The sequence below is a fragment of the Polypterus senegalus genome, chromosome 4 (genome assembly GCF_016835505.1).
Source record: "Polypterus senegalus isolate Bchr_013 chromosome 4, ASM1683550v1, whole genome shotgun sequence".
In the NCBI taxonomy this organism is placed as follows: domain Eukaryota; kingdom Metazoa; phylum Chordata; class Cladistia; order Polypteriformes; family Polypteridae; genus Polypterus; species Polypterus senegalus.
In genome coordinates, this window is record NC_053157.1 from 192,642,926 (window position 1) to 192,665,026 (window position 22,101).

At 37.5% G+C, this 22,101-nt stretch overlaps 1 protein-coding gene across 2 annotated transcripts in view; it reads left to right on the plus strand.

The window, feature by feature from the left end:
• The window catches only part of ctnna2 (catenin (cadherin-associated protein), alpha 2), a 1,795,296-nt gene that overhangs the window by 440,539 nt on the left and 1,332,656 nt on the right, over window positions 1-22,101 (plus strand). For both annotated transcript variants that reach the window (XM_039751821.1, XM_039751823.1), the window contains exon 4: window positions 21,886-22,052. In XM_039751821.1, the coding sequence (XP_039607755.1) occupies window positions 21,886-22,052 (167 nt within the window). The remainder of the gene's footprint in view (window positions 1-21,885; window positions 22,053-22,101) is intronic.

The following is a 22,101-nucleotide window of genomic DNA, read 5'->3' on the forward strand; positions in this document are numbered from 1 at the left end:
TGTGCTTCCCAAGTATCTGATATAATCCCATAGTGCTTAAGAGTTTACATGTGCTTTTTAAATAGTTTTTGTTTACACACTTGTTTGATTTGTCAATTTATTTTCTCAGAACATTTTCTCTTTGTTATCCAGCAGTTGTATTATTTTTAAAGGCTGACTGAAAAATATTATCTTGGAATGTGCACAGTGATAGTCTGCCAAAAAATAAGAGGGCTATTGATTTGTTCTTTTGCTACAATATTGATTTTGTCACATTCTTGTGAGTGAGATGCCATATAACATACACATTCTGTCGTCTAAGCGCCATTATCTGTCTAATTAAAATCCTAGGGCACTTTAATTATGGCATGTCATTTGACAAGAAATTTGTGTTGGTTTCCATCTGTGCCCTCTGAGCCTTAAATTCAGTTTTTTTATGTGAATGTATTAATGATTTGCTTTCATTTAACAATTATAGCATTGTTCATAGCAAACTTCGTAATGCTCTTGACATTTATTGTAATTGGCCTGTAACTTTTGTTACAGTAAATATTTAATTGTTGGCTTTGATGTGTTTGCGATTATAGCCGCAGTTAATACTAAAGAGGAATTGTACTCCCATTTAAGTGTACATAGCACAAAAAATTATTTCTTGAGTGTTTCCCACAGGACAATGATGGTAAAAAAAGTACCAAAAACGAATAATGGATAGAAACTGTGATAGAGAATAAAGCACCAAATATTAAATATAATATTCACATACAAGTATATAAAAAATATTGTAGCACCATGAAAGACATATGAGTAATATTAGTAAATTTAATTTGATGTTTATGTGGAAGAATACTCATAATACTTGGGATACATGTTTAGAAGTACAGCTCATGAAGAATAATCAATATTTGGTGTATTCATCACGGTAAAAAATAACCTTGTGTACAAGGCCTGGCATGGAGACGAAGAATTGTTGGATATGTGTTTGTGAAATGGCATGCTTTGTTCTATTTGAATGTGCTGAAAGTTCATCCATGTTAACTACTGGTAGTCCTTGGCACTCCAGTTATCTTCCAACCATGTACCAGGCTTGTTCAATAAAAGACAAATCCAATTAATGTGTGGGACAGGGAGCGAGTAGCTCATTATAGTCAACTAGAAACTGTTGGAGGTTTGTACCATATGTAGTTGAGCATTGCCCTGTTGGAGTATGGCATCAGGGACCCTCTGCAGATAGGGAACTAGCCTCTGACACTTTCTGGCTAATCAAGTTATTGGCAATTTGTGTGATGTGGAATTAGAACCAAATTGTGCCTTACACCATAACACCTGGTGCTGGACCCGTATGGCACTACAAAATGCCTCCATGAGCTTTTTATCACAGAGCCCCCTACATAAAGAGACAGAAGGTCTATCATTTTGCAGTAAAATAAATTGGGACTTGTACGGAAGCACGATGTGATGCCAGTCATCCTGTAATTCAGCAGTGAACGAGAGGACTTTGCTGCTATAGTGTTAAACAGTGCATCAAGGCACCCATTGACATCTGACAGACACCATCAGTTGGGCTAGGATCTGTGATGTAGCTGCTTCGTCCATCACGAGATGCCTATCCTCCTATTTGTTTGTGCACGGGTTCACTTCAGTGTTTAGTCACCTTTGGTGGGTTTGACCCTTCTCTACCCACTGATGTCAAACTCATCACCGTGCTAACATTCTCTAAAATATGAGCACTGATGCCCCAGAAGCATTATCCATCTTCCCTCATTCCCATAATTCTCCCTCACTCAAAGTCAGAGAGCTGGACAGAATGGCTGTCTTCCTCTTCACCATGTCATGTTTAGTTCCTAAGAGTACACATACTGTCAGCAGTCACTCACTGAGGTACCCTTTGCTGCCACGTTTTATAGCCAATATGAAAAAGACCAAGGGGTGTAGCCTGCACGTGTCATTTACATATGTGCCACGCTTGTGAAGAGCTATCCATCTTGCAAGATTCAAACCAATTTTAATAGCAAGTAGGATGATTGTAATTTTGTGAGTTATGATAAAATCAAATATTTTACATTATAAACTCAATTATCTAATTAGTTTTCACTCTTTGCTTTTATGAAAATGTTCTTCCAGAACAGTTAAAAACACAATGGAAAAGAAACAAGCTGATCGTATTTTTGGGCTTTTTCTTTAACACTAACAGAACTTATGCTTCCAGTTCAACTGTAGGAAAACTGAAAAGAATTAGACAGTTTAAAGTAGAAAATTTCTCCAAGAGAACGGTGTAAAATTTTGCTTGAAAGGAGAGAAAAACATCGGAAAATCTAAAGGCCTCTATTGCCATTGCTAAGGCAGTTTTCATGAATCTGTCAGAAACTGTTTGCACTTGTTGTCTCTTCCATGTCTCCTCCTTCACCTGCTCCTTGCCCTAAACTCAACTGGTTAGTTTATGTTGCCTAATGCCACAAACCATACAGCATTCCCTGGTGTAAGTGCTGTATTGTCATGGTAGGGCCCCAGGGTGACCCTATTCCCCTTTACGTTCTTTTATTGCACAAACATATAAAGAATGCCCTAAATCCCAAAACTCTTATCACACTGTCATGTCAGAATTGACATCTTTTGCAGTTCATTTCTTCTTTCCTTCTTATCTGCAATCCCTGTCAATTAGAGATCCAGAACAGGCAGGAGAAAGAGTTAGATGTTTATTAGGCATAAACCAAAAAAGAATAAAGTGTGAACACCATACAGCCTGGTACTGCTAGGTGTTTAGTCTTTCCAGGTGGCCCATTTCTTTTGCTGCTTGAAGTGTCAGCAGTAATTTGATGCATTCTTATTTTGACTTTCCCCCTCGTTCTTTTCACTCTTTGATTAACTCTTTTACTGCTCTTATGAAGCTAGACAAGACAATGCTGTCTTATTTAAAATTATATTTCTTGTCTCTGAAAGTGCTTTTAGTGCTTATAAACTTCTCCCATTAGAGTCACAAGGCTATAATGAAGTTTGCTTGTGTAACATAGAAACAGAGGTTATAAGAAGTACTCTTGTACCATTATCCAAAGTTCCTAAAACTAAAATCATGTTTCCAAAATCAGCTGCTTTAGCGTGTGCTTCTGACTTCATAAATGGGAGCCAATGTTACAGCATGCTTGTATAACTTAGAAACAGCTTTTGAATCCATGCCATTCAATCGATCCTTGCATTATGGCAGCAGTTCTACATTATACATTTGATTTAATTTCCTATCAACAAGCCAAGAACAATATAGCAGAGCTTATTACAGTTTCAATTTAAACTAACTATCAAAACATTCAGCTCATTTTTAAGCACACACTAAAGCATTAACAGACAAAGTTCATTTTCAGTAACCAAGTAACATAAGCCATTTTAACAGGAAATAATACATCTTTGTAAAATAAAGTCTCTTTGGAAAGGTCCACTTTTTAAACATTGCAAGAAATGTTATTTTATTTTTGGAAAGGGTCTCATTTGTAACTTTTGAGTTGAATTGAGTGTGAAAGTATGCATACAGCATAAAAACAGGAAAATATATATGCCAAAAAAAAAATCTATTTTATAAAGACTTGCGTATGCATATTAGTGCTCACTTTACCCTCTGTAAACCATCTATAAATGTGTGTTCGTAAACGCACCTTGAACCCCGAATGAACTACATTTGGACCGTGCCAATCAAACTCGCACATATGCAATCATGACATTGCCTTGAAGATGAGACTTTTCTCTGATTCATCAAGCAGTGCAAGATAAAAATTCTAAATTAGAGGTATGCAAAGTGCCTTTATATGGTGGCCTAAGCACAGGTGTCACCAACAAGCATAGATACATTGAATGGCAACATATTACTGCTGATGTTAATAGAATGAAATTAACAATTTTTTAACGGCAGAGTGTGAGTGCAACAGGAGGAGGAAAAAAATGTTCATCTACGTTCTCTGATTCTGATTGCAAATGGATTATGGATTATGTAGCATCATGCCAGAGCAGTCCTGGCTATATAGTCAGTCTCATTTTTGACCTCAAAGATAATTTGTATGTTATTGGATTGAAGCTGCTTATGGTTAACAAAAGCAATGTCATTTTCATTAGGTGCCATTATTGCAATATGTGACTTTATGTTAGGAAACCCAGACTTTGGTGGAAACTGTTTTTATATCTATATATATAAAGGAGAGTTGGAATCCGAGAGACTGTGTTTGTGTGTTTGTGGAGGGATTGAGAGTTAAGGCAGGTGGGGGAGTCACGTGATCAACTCCCTTCCCATTCACTTCATTTCGCTCTGAGCTGTGCTCCCCAGCTGACGCGGTCTTGCATTCTTTTTCCTTAGTGTTTAGTCCTTTCTCCTTTACTAATTTACTGTTTAGTACACGCGGTACTCACACAGTCACTCATAAAAGGGGAGAAGACTCCGTGCAAGTATTCAAACTACCTTGGAAGACATGCAATCAACGAGGCCATTAAACGGATTTCAAGAGAGGTCTTCTAGGTTGGGAAAAAAGCGCTTGGTTGCCAAAACCAGGCGATTAAACGAATCTCAACAAGAAACGACTTCTACGTTAGAAAAACGATTCGCTTCCCAAATCAGGCGGTTAAACGAATCTAAAGAAGACAGGATTTCTAGATTGGGAAAAGGACGATTGGCTGCCGAAACCAGGCGGTTAAAAGAATCTGAAAAAGACAGGATGTCTAGATTGGAAAAACCACGATCCGCTGCCAAAACTAACCGTTTAAACGTGCAGCGAAGCACGCCAGGTCTGCTAGTTGGCCTATAAACACATCTGAAACTAAATATAGCACAGAAGGCATGATGGAGCTGAAGCCTGGCTGAAATATTCCTGACATGTTGGTTGCCTCTTATAGGTGCCTAGTGGCAGAAGGCCAACCATTGTTGAAGCCTGGATATGAACAGGTAAAGCCCACAGTCTATCATTCAAATGTTGAGTAGTTTAGAGAGAATGATTCTTTCAAGCCTAAATCGTCATAAGACAATCATAATCAAGGTCTAAAAAATCATTCTGGTCCATAAAAGCTTGTTCCCTTTAATTATGACCATTTTCATAGTCCTGAGCCAGCACCAAACAAGCCATGCTGTGTAACCTTTATGCTTTGCATAGACTATAGGGCCGACCTATTATAATGGTGGCCTGTGGGCCACATGTGGCCGAGAAGCGACCTCTGAGTAGCCCAGCCCATGGTTCTGGCAGAAACGCAATGAAAAAATAACAAAACACATTTCATTATGTTTCAGAAAATTCTACAAAAATTCCTACAGTAGTTCAGATCATGAATGCAACACTCCGCGTTAGCCTAGCAACATTGAACTCACAATGCAGCATGTTGTTCTAGTCTATGATACTGTGATGACCTGCCAAATAAGACACACAGGAGCCACTTCTCGAGGGGAATCTGCAGAATGCCAACTGGCTATTTATTTGGTGTTCTGCATTATAAACAGTGCTATTACCACTCCTTGTTTAGGTCACTGGTCACCTCCAAAAAAAAAATAGTAGCCTTCTGCTTTTCTGCCACTTCCTGCTAACCATTCACTCCCCTCTCACCCTGATCCCTCACTCAGCTCTCTCAAGAGAGGTGCCCTGAGCCCTCACAAAGTGTTTTCCCCCAAGACTCCCCACTCCACAGCCCATGCAGTAGCGAGACATGTCACAACATCAACATAATGTGGGATGCGTAACAAAAGTTATTTAATACAAATATGCAACATTGGACCTCTTTAAATGGAACTAAAACAGAGTCTGTACATCATATTCATCACTTTTGAAATTAAATGCTTTTCATGTCAACACACATTAAAATAATGGCTCGGTAATAATAAATTATTATATGTGTGAGTTGTCATTTAACTTGTTTTTCTGAATTTCTCTACTTTTCCAAGGGTGTTGTCATAACTTGTTTGTATCGTTGAATTTATCTACTGTACCAAGGGTGTAGTCATAACCCAATTGTTCTGAAAACTGATGGGTCAGAGTTGCCAAAAATATATACACATGCTCCCGTTACGTTTTCTTTTATAAATCTTGACTTTGAGTGGAAATTTGTGTACGCAGATTTCTGGAATCATTTTGTGCCTATGCAAGCTTCATAAATCTGGCCTTTGGTCCTTTCTCCAACATGTAATAATGCTTGTGATGCCACATTGAATTAATACTATCTTCACCATTTTGCATTAATATTTTGTGCTCTTCCTTCATTTCAAATATTTTAAAGTCTGATATTTATAATTTCAAATATTTTAATATTTGGTCATAGTATAAGTACAAATGTCTAGATAAAACCTTTTAAGCTTAAACAAACAAAATGAGACTCACCCATTTTTTATCTTACTGTAAAAATATGATAGAAATCTTGTACAGTAATCAAATACTATAAACACAATAGCTTTTTTTTCATTAGTTATTGCCCTTTTAGTCTTGCCCATTTATAAACTTCGTTCATTTCCACCTCTAGCTTAAAGCACGTCTCTGATAAATCATCTGATTTAGCATTTCTTCCTTTGTAGAGAATGCAAACAGTTCCAATATGCATGTATGAACTGAGAACACCACAGTGATGCCATGGCCTATACTAGCAACTCATAGTCAGCATAGTCTAGATTAACTCGCCAGCCTGGCCGCTCTTGGTATAGAGTCATGCTAATGCCATGTTTGTCTAAGTTTTCTCAAGGTTCACTGATCTGCTCAATGATGTAGGATAAATGAGCTGGCTGCTTTAAAAAGACCATAAAAGTGTGTGTGTGTGTGCGTGAGAGAGAGAGAGAGAGAGAGAGAGAGAGAGAGAGAGAGAGTCCATGAATATACCTTTCTATTAATTGGTATTCCAACCAGCATTGTCTTTAATGCTGCTGGGATGAGTATATTCTCCAATGAAGAAGAGTCTGTAGAAAACTTAAGAATGTATTTGTGATTAAAAGCTCTCTCTGGTTTTTAATAAATAAAACCAACAAAATGTATATACATTAAAGACATCTTAAAGGTTTAACAAAAATTTATATTTTTATTTGTACAGTATTCAACTATTATCAGCTTTATCTGTTTTATAATTGTGGAAGCAGAAACCAAATGTAGGCTCTGTAAATAAGAATTCTTACTTTTTAACAAATACATTTTTGTGTACTTTAATCTGTTAAAATCATAGGGAATGTGTCATACTTGTCCCTTAGTATTAAAGCTGAGGGCCTGCCATGTAATTTAATGCACGTCAGTTTTACATAGAGACAGACCCCAGAGAAATCATCTTCTTCCAAATTCCTATTATAATCAATCAATGCAACTTCATCTCCCATAATTTTAAATAATGCCTTGACTTGGCTCTTTTATTTCTCTCTGCTGTATTTGTCATTGTATCATCCCCATTAAACTTTTTCACATTTTATTGTCTAAGAATAAAAATGTGAAACTTGTGCTAATTTTTGCCATTGATCAACATGAAATAGCCTACAGTCTCACAAAGAAAACAAATCAGACCAGTCTCGCCATCTGTTTCCTAAAACGGTTTGTTAATTTTTGAGGTTATTTTGGGTTGGAACCTAACAACGATGGCTGGCACCCTGCATCAAACTGCTTCCTGTTTTGCTTGTGATGTTCCCAGAACCCTGAATTGGGTTAAACAGGTTTGGAAAGCGATATATAGAAGATGTTGCATTTTGATATAGTAGATATGAAACAGAATCCTTCCTTATTTTTTAATCTGACTTTATAATTAGGATTGAGTTTCACTGCAGCAGTCAGCCCGGCCATCATGATTCAATTGCAGGATCCACCTCTGCAATGGACACCCAACTATCACAAGGCATTCTCATACACAGATCAACAGTTATTCACACCTAGACAGGTGCCAGTCAGCTTACAAGAAGGTCTTTGTATTTTGTTAGCAAGTCAGAATGTCCAGAGAACAAAACTGTGCTCTTGACCCATTAATCAAACTGGTGCGTAGGCTCTGTATATTTACTCAAGGAACGATAATAAAGGAGAACGGGTAGATCTGCAAATGATTGGTATGAATGAAACCATGCACTGAATGTACATAAAAAGGCTGTTGAAAGAACAAATGATAAGGAGGATAGCCATTTCATGTTAGACATAAAGCTCACCTTAAAGGTAAATAACAAAATTCATAATCCTCCTTCTGGCATGCCTTTTTTTCAGAATTGTTTCTCAACCAGCTTCTAGATGAGATACTAGGGAAAGTCAGCAGCACATGCGACAGAGAGCCATTATTAATATGGTTTCAGGCATAGCTGTGTTTATTTTTGGTGTGTATAATCCTGACAGTGTGCAGTGTTCAAGCTTCTCAGTGCTTCATCCTGGAGTGTGACAGCCTTTTTTTTCTTTCCAAGTGGTGTGGCTGGCTCCCAGGAATATTTGCATTGAGCACTGCCTATCTCTAAAGCTACACACGTTTGTCTTTTTGTTTTATGCTTGTCATGAAGTTCCTCGCTTAAATTATTGAAGCACTGCTTACTCCAAACCAATATATGACCAACAATAAATACAGCTAGGCCTTTAAGACATTCAGATAATTAGACTGCAAAGACGGCTATCGAACTGGAGGTTTGGAAAGTGCCAGTCTGAAGTATGGAACCGTACTTAATAAACAGGAACTTAAGCTATTTGGCAGGAGTCTTTGTATTTGTGACTAGCATTGCCTTTTGATTTGTTATTAAATCTACTTGTAACAAGTATATTTAAATCTAAATATTGTTGCCAAAGCTTACAAAGATTGAAATAAAGATTCACGTCCTCAAGGGCATAACAAGAATCGCCTTCAACAAAGAAAATGTAATTTAGTTCAGCAGTTCATTGCATTAGAAATTGAAATTTTAATGAATCTCCAGCATCAATGTTTAAACCATTAGCCCTTTTAAAATTATTAGAATATAAATAGGGTGGAAGTTTAATTATTTAAACCGATTGTGTACGAGTTGCAGATCGTAATGCTAAGCCTGTGGTGAGTTGTGACGGACAGGCCTGTGCTGTACTTATTCATCCGTGATATTCTTAATAAGGTGTACTTACCTGTACAAGAGAGATTTATGATTTAATAAATAAAGGCACTGACATAGACTGAAGAGCAGGTTAATGTGTTCCTACCTCAAAAAAAGATGAAAGAATGTTCTTCAGATTACATTGGAAAGTATCACTGCTGCTGAGGTTCCATAGTAACGTGGTAGACATTGAGGATGAAAACTGTTCTTTCTATTTTTACTGTAAATCATTAGAAGGGAGACATCTTAGGAGATCCAGAGACAAAGAATTAATGTACTGCTTCAGCAGCAAGAACTACAAAACATGTTAGCTGGGAAGACAAATGAAGACTAAATGACACGCAGCATCTGTGCTTTAAGCATGAGGCCACTAGGCAATCACAATTCAAGAGGAAAAAAATCCCCTGGATGTAATTAGCTACACAAATTATATGGCTGTGACAGAAATGACAAAAAAGAAGCAAGAATCAGCAAGTATTGCATATCTCATGCTCACCGGTAAAGTTTCTGGTGTGCATTTCTCAGCAAGTTCAGTGTGCATTGTAAAAGGTACTTTTCTTTTAGTGCTCTATTTAGAGTGAAAAGATTGGGGTACTCTTAAAAACCCATGATCCTGAACACAACTGTGTTGGACCAGGTTATACTGTAGGAACTAATAGGGTTTACTGAAAAAATCTAAAATAGGAGAGTTAATGGTGGAAGATAGGTACAGGACAGACGCTTCTTCTGACGATCTTCTACCTCAAGCCTTCTCTTTACTCTGGCTCAACTGAATCCTTGACACTGTGTCTTTCTCGACTCCAAGCTAAAATGAGTGGATACTCTTTTTAAAGTCCGTCCAATAAATACTTCTGCTGTCAATGGGAAGTAAATCAGAAGAACCTGTAATAAAGGTACCTGCTTAGAGCTTTGCACACTGTCCTCTTACAGACGGGGCAGCTTATTCAGACTGCCAACTCCCAAGCAACTCTGTGGTAGGCTCCCCTCTGGAAAACCAGGGGAAAGCATTGCCTTTGCTTTCATACTCCAGTTGTCCTTCCATTCTTTGGACTTCCCATTCAGGGAAGGCGACACCAACCATCCTAGACTGGTTACCAGATGCAGTTGAGCCACTTATCCTCTTATATGAGGTTCTTGAGAATAAAGGACTGTGCACTAATCTGGATCACATTTAACATTGTAGAAATATCAGTAATCTACAGTGACTCCTTGTTTTTATTAAAGTTGATTTGGCTGTAATATTCAAATCAGGCCAAAGAATCATCTTTTACCATCTACATATGAAATACATGATTGTTCATTATTATTATTATTATTATTATTATTATTATTATTATTATTATTATTATTATTATTTGAAGATGACTTATATGACTGAGATACTTTTTTTTTTAACCTCTGGAACACAGGTAGTTTAAATGATTTGCTTAGGGTACCACCATAAATTAGTGGTGTGGATTGAACTGTCAGACTTTCGATTTAAAGGCCATTGCCCTCACCACTTGATTTAGGCCACAGTGCTTGCCTTAGTCTATGACATTTCATTTTTTATAAAGCCTTACCTGTATCTTACATCTCCTTTTACTGTATTTTTGGGTTGCAGAGTTTTACATCCAGTTTGTTGCATACACTGTAAAGGTGTTATTTTGCTCACTGAGTCGGTCTTTCATTGCAGGCACCACCACATGACACCTTAGATGATATATATCAAGAAAATTATCAGATCAGCCTGTGCCAAAGTGAAAAAGAAGACACCTCAGATTAGTATGGTGATATACAGTGGTGTGAAAAACTATTTGCCCCCTTCCTGATTTCTTATTCTTTTGCATGTTTGTCACACAAAATGTTTCTGATCATCAAACACATTTAACCATTAGTCAAATATAACACAAGTAAACACAAAATGCAGTTTTTAAATGATGGTTTTATTATTTAGGGAGAAAAAATCCAAACCTACATGGCCCTGTGTGAAAAGTAATTGCCCCTTGTTAAAAATAACCTAACTGTGGTGTATCACACCTGAGTTCAATTTCCGTAGCCACCCCCAGGCCTGATTACTGCCACACCTGTTTCAATCAAGAAATCACTTAAATAGGAGCTGCCTGACACAGAGAAGTAGACCAAAAGCACCTCAAAAGCTAGACATCATGCCAAGATCCAAAGAAATTCAGGAACAAATGAGAACAGAAGTAATTGAGATCTATCAGTCTGGTAAAGGTTATAAAGCCATTTCTAAAGCTTTGGGACTCCAGCGAACCACAGTGAGAGCCATTATCCACAAATGGCAAAAACATGGAACAGTGGTGAACCTTCCCAGGAGTGGCCGGCCGACCAAAATTACCCCAAGAGCACAGAGACGACTCATCCGAGAGGTCACAAAAGACCCCAGGACAACGTCTAAAGAACTGCAGGCCTCACTTGCCTCAATTAAGGTCAGTGTTCACGACTCCACCATAAGAAAGAGACTGGGCAAAACGGCCTGCATGGCAGATTTCCAAGGCGCAAACCACTGTTAAGCAAAAGAACATTAGGGCTCGTCTCAATTTTGCTAAAAACATCTCAATGATTGCCAAGACTTTTGGGAAAATACCTTGTGGACTGATGAGACAAAAGTTGATCTTTTTGGAAGGCAAATGTCCCGTTACATCTGGCGTAAAAGGAACACAGCATTTCAGAAAAAGAACATCATACCAACAGTAAAATATGGTGGTGGTAGTGTGATGGTCTGGGGTTGTTTTGCTGCTTCAGGACCTGGAAGGCTTGCTGTGATAGATGGAACCATGAATTCTACTGTCTACCAAAAATCCTGAAGGAGAATGTCCGCCATCTGTTCGTCAACTCAAGCTGAAGCGATCTTGGGTGCTGCAACAGGACAATGACCCAAAACACACCAGCAAATCCACCTCTGAATGGCTGAAGAAAAACAAAATGAAGACTTTGGAGTGGCCTAGTCAAAGTCCTGACCTGAATCCAATTGAGATGCTATGGCATGACCTTAAAAAGGCGGTTCATGCTAGAAAACCCTCAAATAAAGCTGAATTACAACAATTCTGCAAAGATGAGTGGGCCAAAATTCCTCCAGAGCGCTGTAAAAGACTCATTGCAAGTTATCGCACACGCTTGATTGCAGTTATTGCTGCTAAGGGTGGCCCAACCAGTTATTAGGTTCAGGGGGCAATTACTTTTTCACACAGGGCCATGTAGGTTTGGATTTTTTCTCCCTAAATAATAAAACCATCATTTAAAACTGCATTTTGTGTTTACTTGTGTTATATTTGACTAATGGTTAAATGCGTGTGTTGATCATAAACATTTTGTGTGACAAACATGCAAAAGAATAAGAAATCAGGAAGGGGGCAAATAGTTTTTCACACCACTGTATATTGCAGCTTCTGGGTGTTAGACTGAGAGCTTATAGTTTTGCTCACATACAGGTAGACTGCCTTTTTCTTGAAGGGTTTCCTAAACCTTGTCTTGGGAATTGCCCTCATCCCTCATTCACACAGTAACAACAGAGCGTCGTTGCTAGATAGTAATGAGGCCCTGCATGTTGTAGGAAAAGGTAGGCTGGCTTAGTAGCATAACTGGGCTCAATATCCTCTGAATAGACTAGTGAGTAATGTGGGATTTCTTCTAGCAGAAAGCATATTCTCATTGGGATGTTTTTAAATTATTTTTGATGTGTATTTCACACATCCCTTTCCCAAAGTGAATGTTGAATATCTGGGTACAAAAAAAAAAGTTGAAGGTTATTTCAATGCAGAAAAGTAGGTAGCAGACTCAAAGTTTTGGTCATTCAGCCTTCTATTCTATTAAGCTACTTTACTAGGTCATACAGTGAGCTCAAAGTAGGATTTTTAACTTAACAGCCCCAGCCCTTTGGTTAAAGATTCAGTTCCCTATCCACTAAGTCAATGCTTGCCAAACTGTTGGAGGTGTTTAGCAGCCTAAAGTAATAGTTTTGAGGCATATATGGACCTCAAGTTCCTAAAAAAGCTACCCTTCAGTCTTCTTACCTAGCAGTGTTCCCTCTTTTCCTCTATACGTGTCCATCAGTTCTTCATGGAGCATATTACCCTTTTGTCTATCTGTTCACTAAAAGCAGAGCTTAGTCTTAGTCAAAAGTCAATCAGTATATTTAAAGCTCTATTTGGATGGAATTCATTTTACTCCAAGAGACGCCCAAATTTGATTGCCACTCCTATAGAACTTATATTATGATTTTACTTTCCTTAAAATTCAGTAATTTAGGCAAATTGTGACAGGAGCTGGTCATTCAGCCAACGCTCATCTATCCTGTTCACCTAAATTGTTCAAAGTAACCTCAAGTGAAGATCCCTAAAGTCCTACAATTACCACAATACTTGGTAATTTTTTTCTAAGTGGTTCTTTGCATGAAAAAAACTTTGTAACATTTGTGTAAAATCTGCCCATAACAAGTTTCCAACCATGTTTCTGTTTTCCAATTGCAGATTTTTATTTTAGCTTTAACCTGAATCATATTAGTTGTTTTTTTTTTTGTTTTTTTGATTGCTTCTGTTTGTTGTCTTGAAGTAAATAGTGATGAGTCCACTGTGATTCACAGGACCTTCCCATGAGGTGTACTTTCAAGTTTCAGACTTCCCATTTTGTATTCTAAAAACTGTCCATTGTGTATTAGAATTTTATTTAATTTATTGGGTTTTGGGAGGGGGGCATGTGGCCTTTGTTAGAAAATAATATAAGAATCATTGCAGTACTGTTTGCATTTGAACTGAAAATGAAATCTTCCTCCAGCCTAATATAACTTTGAGAAGGAAGCACATAACCTGCTATTTTAATGCTGGGTTACTCTTCCAATAACAAACAGCCAAAGGAAATCCATGGAACGTCATGGTTTTATAGTGAGGGTCTCTGATGGACGTTGCTCCTATTTGGGACAGTAAAAGCAGTCATCTCCATCATCATCATCTTTATTATCATCATCATCGCTTAATTCCCCTACTGGGGCATAGGCCACCAACAAAGTTCCTCCAGTTATCTCTGTCCTCTGCTCCAGCTGGCTTCATTTGTACCCTGTTCTTTTCATATTCACTTCCACCTCCCTACACCATGTGTTCCTTGCCTCCCCTTTTTCGCTTGCCTTGAGGATTCCACCGTAATGCGTTATGCTGGTTGCTGGGTTGAGAAGTTTATGGCTTATCCATCCCCAGTGCCTCTTCCGTATTTCATCTTCTGCAAGTAGCTGGTTAGTCCTCTGCCAAAAGTCACGGTTGCTGATAGTGTTGGGTCAGCATCTTACTTAGACACCTGTTTATGAAGCCTTGCACTTTCTTGACTATAGCTGCTGTGATTCTTCAAGTCTCTGCACCGAAACAACAGCATAACAAGATTTCAGTTAAACAGTCTAACTTTAGTTTGGACCGAGAGTGCCTATGATTTCCGTATGTTCTTTAACTGCAGGAATGCTGTTCTTGCTTTGCCAATTCTTACACTTACATGTGCATCTGTCAAACCTTGTTTGTCAGAGATACTTCTCAGGTAGGTGAATGTTTCCACTTCTTCCAAAGCTTCCCCTTCCAGGCAGCATCACCTGGTTCAGGTTGCTTATATTGATCTTTAGGATCTTGGTCTTCCTTCTGTTTATATTGAACCCTACATGCTTTGAGATAGCTGCTACATGGTTCATTTGCTCCTGCATCTGCTACTGTGTTTGCAATAGTAGTGCCAGATCATCAGCGTAATCTAAATCTTCCAGTTGTATCCATGGTGTCCACTGGATTCCCATTTGCATTGATCTTGTTGATGTCCTCATAGTCCAATCCATTGCCAGCAGGAAGAGAAATGGTGACAACAGGTAGCCTTACCTTACCCCAGTTTTCATCTCAAAAGGCTCCATAGCCAGCCCACCATGGATTACACTACAGGTGAGCCCCTCTTAAGACTGTCTAATAATGTTAACAGTCTTAACTGGGATTTCGTAATGCCTGAGTTTCCAAGGAGTTTCTGTATGTACACTATCAAAGGCCTTTTCATAGTCTACAAAATGTATGTCTAAGAAAGAATTCCATTCCACTTATTGCTCAACAATAATACGTAATGTTTCGATATGATCAATACAATATCTTTCCTTACGGAAGCCTGCTTGCTTATCACGGAGGTTGGCATCAACTGGATCATTCATTATATTTAAGATTCATCTCAGCAGGAATATCTTGTTTTCCCTCAGCAAATGTGTATGCCCACATGCAGACTTTGAACTTTCCTGGGCTTGGTAACTGTTTATAAATTGGTACAGTTCTTTGTTTTCAAAAGTCCAAGCAATCTGGTGAGAATGCATTTTCTGAAAATTATATGGTAATTTAACTAGACACAAGTTTTCTCTATCTTTGTTTTCTTTTTTTGTTAAAAAAACAGACAGATGGCTTGTCTGTCATCTCAGATTAGTAAACACTTTTATATTTAAAGAAGCTGCCAGCACGCTAGAAACTTACAAGAGTGTGCATTTCTGAAAATTTCTCATCAGTCACCTCATCATTCCTTTATATTAAAAAGCATCAGGCTTCACTAATACATTAAACTAAATAAATATATGATCTATCGATCTATTGATCGGAATGATACATATACCATCAGAAAAATAACATTCTCAAACCCACTTAATCCAGTGTAGAACTTTTTCAGAATTCTCAAATAGATTGATAAAATAGATCCAGATAAATTATTTTGACTAAAAGGTGAGTCATGTATATGAAAACACCAATGGAAGTTAAGGGGAATTTCAGGCTTAAACAAAACCAACTCAAAGAGTTGTGGAACAGAAGCTGAAACTTTGACAACCTTTAAGAAGTATCTGGATGAGATATTGGAGCAGCTAAGCTATTAGCTAAACAAACGAGCTTGGTGGACTGAATGGTCTCCTTTCATTTGTCATATCTATTATGTTCTATGGTGCAAGGCAATGCAAGTGTAAGAAAATTGAGATAAAAAGCACTATAACATATTGTTGACTGATTATTTCCTCTTGTGGCTACCAGTTTATAGTATACTTAGGAACTGATATGACATCCAGTCCATAGAGTACTAATGAACTCAGCCATCAGAAGTGATTCTAAACTGATGTTTTTAAGTGCATGTGCAGCCGGGGATTAGTAGTGGACAATAACTCTTTGCTGTGTATGGTGAGCCCGAAGGAAGACTTTTTTTTTTAATACAAACAATTTAAAAAAATCAAGAGTGATGATGTATTGTGAAAAAAAAAAATTAAAGCCAATGTAAGACAGCTGTTATTTTCAAAAAAGACTTCTCAAGGCAGATGCATTGATGTTTGTGTGCTTTTTTTCTGCTGTTTGTCTCCCTATTTTTATTTTTATTTTAACTTTTTGGGGAATGACTATCTTTGACTTGTTAATATTTACCTTGATGTTTTTGTCCATGTCATATTGCCAGTTCTTTGCAGATAATTGCAGGGTAGGCATTTTCATTCATCTATACTGGACCAATTTAGTGTTGTTATTTAATCCAAAATGTTAAGGATATGGGCAGAAAACTGGACTTTTGGGGCCAGTTTTCAAATTGTGATGCAGCAGGGCTAACCACAGTACCACAGCACCACCCATGAGTAAAAAGTTACATTAAAAGTGCTGTATGTGCTTAGCCAAGGTGTTGGTGTTCTGGACAGGCAGCTCAGTTGTGTGGTCCATTCATTCATGCATTCAGTGCTGAACTGGGCATTTATCTGATGAAGCCATGGTAGAAAAGGATGTACTACTATTGCTCATTATCTAAGTCATAGTCAAAGCAAGCTTCAGCCTCATCCTTCCTAACACTTGCTTATCTCACATTTATTTCCATAACTGCCTCTGCTATTATTCTTTTCTTTCACACTCATAGTACTAAGTTATAAAATTTTGCAATGGCATCAGTAGCCATTGGACTTTAACCAGGGAATATACCCAGTAGTACTACATGATCTATGAAAATAACATTGGAAGGAGAGGGAGGAGAAAACCCATTTTGTGAAGGTATCTACAAAGCAGTACCACCTAACCCACAGAAGGACTGAGCTCCTGTCCTATCTAAATAAGCACAGACAACTCTGAAAATTGTTGTTCTTGTTTCAAGTTATCACTGAGGGAGCAAGCTGCTTGCCCAGACACTGACTGCAGAAGTCTGTTAATCCATGACCATATAACGTATATATCCTCACAAGAAATGACCTACATGGAAGTCTACTCCATCTACCTTTATTTTGCCTTGTATGTTTCCCATTTGTAGATGAACAGGACATGAAATGTGCTTCTGAAAGTGAGACTTGAAATTAAGGTTGGTGTGTTAGTTACAATAATGGATTAACGTAAAAAAAAACAAAAAAAAAAACACCTTTAAGTCAGTTAACCAACAGGTGTTTATTTTACTAGCAAGCAGTGCAATGCAAATAATAAAAAATATTTCATATGAGTAATACATCAGAAAGGTAAGCTTACTAATTTGGAGGAATACGTGTAACTTTAGCCAAGTATTCAATCTTTGTAGACTGAGCAAGTTTACATTGTGTAACTATGGTCTTTGATCTTCACACTCAGGCAAGTTTTGATGTTAATCATCTTTTTGATCAAGTTGTTTACTGTCCTTCTAAAGACACACCCTGTGGGCTTATAAACAAACACATCTTTTTCAGATGTGGGGCCTGTTTTATAATTAAGGGGATCAAAGGGTAATACTGTCCGGATCAAAGTGTAGTACTGCTGTTTTGCCTGATGGTTGTATGTGTAGGATCTCTTGTGGGTTGTGTTTGAGCTGAACTATAAATACCACCTGTAGGATTCTCCAAATTAAAGTTTGTCCATTTACAAGGAGGATGGATCTCCCCATGGGTTGAAACTAAAAGGCTTTCTTGGTTTTCACCTATCTAAATAAAGAGTGTTTATTTCTTTCACAATATGTTTTATTGTGTCTTTTTTATTGTAAACCCCATTCATACATCATTTAGAGTTACAATGTGGTTGTTTCTATGTTTCAAGCACAGGCAGCTAAAGTTATAGTTTGAGTTGATGATGGTGACTGAATCACAGTACTTGGTTGTGGTTCATCTCATCAGCCAGTAAGTGACAGTACCTGCTAATGGTTACTTAAAAACAAAAAGAAATTCTGTCTGTCATAGGATTATACTGTAGGTATATTGTTGAAAGGTAAACCCCCTTTAGTACTCTTCTCAACTTTTTCCATTCTTACACTAACTGCTTCCACATTTAAAGAGTCACTGTTCCCTTTTCCTATTTATCGCATAGTCAGCAGTTTTACTCCATTTGTAAATAATTATATCTTATATTATTGTCCCACCGTAGAAATTTTTGACAAAGCCAATGAAAGTACAGTTTTCACTTTAAGTTGCCCTTCAAAATACACTGCCATATAATGGCATTTCTACAACAAATCAGAACTTTCTTCCTCATCATAATGAGCTTGGTCTCCTATATTGCCAGGCTAATACTGTGTTCATTCCTTACTTGCCTAGGTGATGCTCTTCAGCTAACCACATATTTCCCCTGTGTTACTTTCAGATGACGTGTCCATGCAGTCCCTAAATGATTCTATGTAATCTGTTTATCAGTGATATGGGCAGACTTATGGACGCTACTGTTAAGCTAAGGGTAAATAGCTGCTTCTAGAACCAATACAGTAAGGCAGTGTTTCCCAAACTCGGTCCTTGGGACCCACTGTGGCTGTGGGTTTTTGTTCCAACCAGATTCCTAATCAGTGACAACACTTGATAACGATGCTCTCATTTAATTAGCTGGTATGTTTTTTCTCTTATTCGACATTTAGAAAAAAGCATGGCAGCATGAATTTTACATTTTTAAAACATTTACAAATACTTCTGCTTTTTCTATACATTTAAATGCTTAACTCTCTTTTGTTGATTCCATTATATTTCGCCCTTTCTCTGTGCAGTCTTCCCCCTTCATTGTATCTTATTTATGACAATTTAAAATGAGCAGACACCCAGGCAAACAACACTGAATAATCAAAGGCTGCAGCTACTTTAGAGTCAGACCCACTAATTAGTAAATAATGGATTAATTAAACAATTAGAACACCTAGAAAAGTAGAATGAAAATCAAGATGAAAATACTGTTTAAAAAAAAACATTATTTCTATATAACTGCTTGGTGCATTTTAATATTTTTTTAGCAAACAATATAGAAACTAGTTTTCTAATTCCTTTATTGTTCCCAAAACACAGAACTTGGGAAATAACAGTTCATTTAATTAGCCCAGGAGTTCAATTAAAAACAGAAGCTGGTTGGAACAAAAACCTGCAGCCACAGTGGGCCCTCAGGACCGAGTTTGGGAAACACTGCAGTAAGGCATTATTATCTTTTGGGTAACTTATAACAATTTTTTGCTTTGCTATAATACTGGTATTAGAATGCATGTCCATCTTTCTTTCACATTAATGTTGGGAGTCCCTGCATAGCCGTTTAAATCATTAATCATACCGGCTACTGTGAACCATAGGCGTTTTGTTTAGACATATGAAACACAAAATTGCTTTTCCCACCTTTTTTTGTCTGAAAGATCGCATATTACAAAAAAAGTCTTTCTGAAACCTTGACTTCTTCCAAATTCCCCATTATGTCTTATGTAGTCTCCCAAAGAAACAACATTCAATATAGCCAGCCCCTTTGGTTTTCTAACAGTAACTTGCTCTTATGAGCTCTGATACCTTACTGAACTACATCTGACACTTTACTGCATTGTGGACTATATAATACATATGTCAAACTAGCACACATATGACAAAAACAAAGCAGAGAACAAACTCTGATATAAAATTTAATATCTAAAGCAATTAGGAGATATTGACACCGTAAGTGACGGCAGTGCTATAGTTTGCAAAAACAGAATTTATGAATCTATGAGTGTTCTTCCTTAACTATTGTTGCTAAGCAGCTCATTTCCTGCAGGACGGCTGCACTGTTTAGAACCTGTTTGGGGTGGCGAGCTTCGGAGTCACAAAACGCCTGATTGGTCAGACCTCTTATCTTTATTTTATGAGAGCTTATTTAATTGGTGATTTAAACTAAGTACACCGACACATAAAACAAGGACAAGGAGTTGTGGGTCATCTTCTGTGATGTACCAAGAGGTTAGTCGTGTCTAAAATATGGAACACAAAGAGTTTTTAAAGAATAAACAGAAAACCTGAGGTGTATTACCATCTCTTTGGTTTTTCTGACATTAATGTTGAGGTTGTTGTCTTTGCACCATTGGGTCTACGGGTATACCTCTTCTCTGTATCCTCTTAAAGGCATTAAGGATAGTTTGACTTATGACTGGGTATGGATATTTGAGTTAGTGTGTCCAGCAATGGGCAGATGCCATCTGTACAGTAGAAATATTCAAATCAGGATTTCAAAAATTAGTGAAGCAATAAGTGAAGCATTGTGGGTCCAGATGTGTTAAGTAGGAAAAAGAACTGTCTGCTGTGTTAAACTGAAACCCACAATTACTGTAACGTTTGAACCAGAACTTGGTATTACATTCTGAAACAGTCATCATTACAACATTCAACACCTCACAGTTGTGTAGTTTTGTATGAGAACAATGGAACTGAGAAAGCACAGTATCATACTTATACAAAGGCAGAGACACCCACAAGTAGGGACAACTTCAGAACATCTTTCTTTGTTTGTAGGATCATAACTTGTTTCAAATGCTGAGCTGGAGAACAATAGGAGGCAATTACTCTGTGATTTCAGGAGTTAAACACTAAGAGCAAAAGGAATTTTAAGAGTCCAGGTTCCTGTATTGGTAATCAGTAAGAACAACTAACCAAACCTTATTGGAATGTATAGACAATCACATTGAGATGTTTAAGTAAATACATGTTCAACTTTGATAAATAAATTGATATCATGAAAAAATTAGTTTCGGTTTGAGTTTTGGTAGCCACTATGTCGTTTTTTTGTTTTTTAAATAATAAGCATGAATATCCTAACAGCCAAGCATTCACAACTCGGTTGTTCTACCACAAATTTTGAACAAAGATAAAGACCGAGTATGAGTGTACTGTATGTTCTTCAACCTTAAGGTCTCAGGACCTGGGGTCCTTTTTAAAGAGGTGTCAAGTGTATGTCATAGACTGCTATAATCATTTTCTTTTCACAGTGGATTGACTATCTTCTTTACTTGGGGGAGAGAAAGGGTGTTCCAGTGATAAACAATGCCCTTTCCATTCTCCTCTTTAAATTCTTCATTGTCCAAGTAAACTGATGGTTGTTCTTGTGACATTACACTTTTGTTGATTTTTTAAAAGAAAAAGCGAAACACTAATTTGAGGTCTCATGATTTGCAGAATTATGCAGGAGGAAAATATCCCTGCTCTCTCATGTTGATGCCGTATGTTACCTTTGTATCTCTTTGGAGCATAGAGGTTAACGCAGTTTCAGCATGTCGAGTACGTATATTGTCCCTAAACCAGTTAGATTTTCTCCAAGTATTTGGGCTTTTCTCCCTCTTCCTAAAGATATGTATGTGTATGAGGGTAATTAGCCATTCAAAATTCTAGTAATGGTGTCTTCAAGAGTTGTACCTGCAGTGACCTGGCATCTCATCCAAAGTTGGTTCCTGCCTTGTGCCTGATATTGCCAGGATAGGCTCTGACAACCTACAAATGTGAATTTTATTAAATGGGGTTTGGATTAGTACATTATATACATGTAATTTAGTAATCTAAGCAAAAAAGTAAAGGGTAATCCCTCGCTGAAAAAAATGGAAAAGAAAGTTTGAGGCACAATGTTTCAGCAGTATAACTTTTACTTTTCAGTACTGTGAGCAATCCTTGACCTTCATTTCCTTTTAAAGATTCCCACTGATTCAGCCCTTCTCTAATTCAATGTATTTATTTATTACAGGTGAAACAATGAGGGTTGCATCATCTGAATTTGCCGATGACCCCTGCTCTTCTGTGAAACGTGGCACAATGGTTCGAGCTGCCCGGGCCCTGCTGTCTGCTGTTACACGACTTCTTATACTGGCTGACATGGCTGATGTTATGAGGCTACTGGCTCATCTTAAAATTGTACGTTGCTTACATGTGAGCTCCTGTAGCTGTTTAGCATTTGCTGTCT